Source organism: Diadema antillarum, unplaced genomic scaffold (assembly GCF_040938485.1).
Source record: "Diadema antillarum isolate AM-2024a unplaced genomic scaffold, OU_Dant_1.0 seq00001551_RagTag, whole genome shotgun sequence".
NCBI classification, from domain to species: Eukaryota; Metazoa; Echinodermata; class Echinoidea; order Diadematoida; family Diadematidae; genus Diadema; species Diadema antillarum.
In genome coordinates, this window is record NW_027272280.1 from 481,980 (window position 1) to 485,000 (window position 3,021).

Below are 3,021 nucleotides of genomic sequence, written 5' to 3' on the forward strand. Positions count from 1 at the left end.
CATGCTTTGTCTTTTTAGTGTATTGTAAAATTTCGAGATTTTTTTAAGGTCAAAGGTCATAGTGTCACTTAGTTTCCAGTTTGAAATATTCTAGCTGTATGATCCTTCATATACATGTATGCTATCAGTGTTCATGTTTTTGTGTGGAAATGAAGCTAGGAAAAAGAATATGCAACTTGCAGTTGAAAATTCTTGATGAATACTGCAAAAAAGTGATATGAACGTGCCATAAGCCTTTTTCCTCAGTGATGGACTGTAGTGTTAGAATCTATTATTTTGGAAATATTTTCTCAGCATGGCAATATTTGTATGTGAATATCTTGATAATGATGGCATAAGTTTTAAGACTTTAAATGCTTTTACATGGTTTTTTTTTTATCCACTCAGACATCATTAGATAATGTCCCTGCTACAGGGCTCGACACTAACGGTGGCCCGGTGGCCCAGGGCCACCAAAAATGAAAGTCAAATTTCAAAAAAGGGCAAATTTGGTGGCCCGCCTCGGGCCACCAAAATTTTTTTAAAAGTATGTCAATAAATTCGTAACTTTTTGCGCCGGAAATTAACAGTTAAATTTGTTCAAAGGATGGATGAAAAGGACTGAATGAATGCCTGAGAGTGAGTGTTGCAAGTTTGTTGAAGTTTATTTATGAGTAGATATGTCCAACTTCTAATTCTTACTATCATAAATCTTAAATATTTGACTCTTTTAAAAAAAAGGACTTTTAATGTTTTTCATTGTTTTTTTTCGGGACACCAAATTTTTCTCTCGGGCCACCAAAAATTTGAAATTTAGGATTTTGGTGTCCCCATCGGGCCGCCAAACAAAAAAGTTAGTGTCGAGCCATGAATGTCACATGAAGTCACTTGAATTTTGTCTGTTTCTTCATCATTGAAAGCTTTGCAAATATGCACATTCATTTGTGTGCATTGGCGACTCTTATTTGCAGGTATTTCTATATCTCGTTATTTTCTTTCCTGTACTTTTTTTATACCGTATGTCCAAAAAAAATTGCAATCGGACCTTCCGCAATGATAACCTTAAAAATAGTGAATCAGTCCAAATACGATTTCAGTGTACGAAACTATAACTCATTGCCCACATCTTACAGGAAATCCCATTCGATTTGCTTTGGTGGTCAAAGAGAAATGAGGAATTTTGTAGAGCATGTCAGGAATCTCTTCCCTCCAAGTTCTGTCTATTGTGTTCACACACAATGGCATCCAAGTGCTAAACTTGGAAGAATCAGACTCATGACATGCTTTACAACAATCGCATTTCTCTGCGAAATTGAATGGGGATTTCTGCAAAATAGAGCTAAGATGTTATATTTTAAGACCCTGAAGTAACATTTAGACAATCTAATCATATTGGGTATTATCAATGCGAAAATCTGATGGTAATTTTTTGGGGACATACTGTATACTGGCACTTACCACAATATTTGACGTAATTTACAAAGCGAAAAAGACAACGGTACAGATCGAAGTAAAGTAATATTCTGTATCAACAGTACCACAGACATGTATTCATTTGAAAGGGGAAATGAAGTAAATGTCTTCATATGTTTTTAAAGTTCTTTCCTCCCCACCCCCCACCCCCCCCCCAAAAAAAAAAAAGGAATGGAGGGTCCCAAGGACTATGTTGACAGCTACATGCCCAGGACAAAAGGCCGTTCCAACAGCACCAAAACGGCCTCAAAAAAGAATGCAGTAATTTCAGTGGATGTACAGCCCCAGGTATCCATCGAACTGACCAGCAGTGAGGTAGAATCCACAGACGGAGGTCCGAGAGCAAACGGAGATGGATTGACGAGGAATGCCAGCGTTTCTCTGCACCCTCTCAAGGAAGAGGTGAGTCCGGGAGTTGAATTTACTCCCTAGTTTAATCTGGATGTTTATATTGATCACTTAGAGAGGAATGAGACCCAAATTTACATATGGCTTAAATGAATGCAGCAATATAAGTAGAACACATCAGCGAAGTTTTAGGGAACTCTGTCCAATTTTGAAAGTTCTGGCACAGCCAGTGCTGGATGAGAAGACTACAACTTTTTGTGACATCACATATGGACAACGATATTAAAACAAAAACAAAAATCAACATATTTTCTCTTTTCAAGCATAATGAAAGAGCACTTGACTTGATACATATTTCAGAACGCAGAGGGAATAATATGTGACCGTGCACCTCAAAACGAACATAAAGTCGCACACACTGATTTTGCGTGAGGACTGAAAATAAGTGAAATGGGTCAACTTAGCCGAACTTGACTTTTTCATATTTTCTGAAAGAGCGGGTCTTCTTTTACATTATGCTAAAATTTGGTATCAAAACTAACACTTTCTATGGAAAACCCGGAACTGAAGACTTCCGTTGTAAGCTCCCGAAACATATTACCAATGATAGCATATACACTGTGTTACATCATCTCCTGAAACATGACATTGGGGATGCAGCTCTGGAAGAGGAGCAGATAGAGTATCTAACTGGAGAACTGAAAATGATATATGCAAATCTAAACGTGGAAATAGCTAGACATTACAGCAGTATTGCCATCCAAAATGGCCGCCACCATTTCAGCAGGGTCACTTCCAATGGAATTCTTTTCGACAATACGCTATTAGATACATCCATTCAGGGCGACCCGTCAACCTCCCCAAATCGGATCAGCAATACTGCCACACCTGCTAGCCCTATTGTCATGTCTGACAGTCCCAACGCCCATGACAATGACCATAGCCCCGTGGATTCTTCAATGTGTCTCCAGAATTTATCACTCCAAGTCAAACACCTCTCCAAAGAAGTGAATAATCTTCGGGTGCTCGTCAATGCACTAACTCCACAAAACAATGAAAGTGACCGGCATGTAACCGAGAGAATCAATGGCCTTACTACTTCAACGGGGGAGCATCAAACATCTGCCCAATATCCTAGTGCTGACGAACAACTGAGAGCTTATCGTGACAAACCCAAAGTACAACATGCCTCGCTAATCACACCCCAATCTGTGACTTCAG

The 3,021-nt window shown here is 39.0% G+C and overlaps 1 protein-coding gene across 1 annotated transcript in view; it reads left to right on the top strand.

The window, feature by feature from the left end:
• Positions 1 to 1,623: 1,623 nt before the first annotated feature.
• Positions 1,624 to 3,021, top strand: part of LOC139710647 (two pore calcium channel protein 1-like) — a 38,004-nt gene continuing 36,606 nt past the window's right edge. Inside the window, exons 1-2 of the mRNA XM_071622568.1 lie at positions 1,624 to 1,854; positions 2,643 to 3,021. The exon at positions 2,643 to 3,021 is cut by the window's right edge and continues 428 nt beyond it. Of these exons, the coding sequence (XP_071478669.1) occupies positions 1,624 to 1,854; positions 2,643 to 3,021 (610 nt within the window). The remainder of the gene's footprint in view (positions 1,855 to 2,642) is intronic.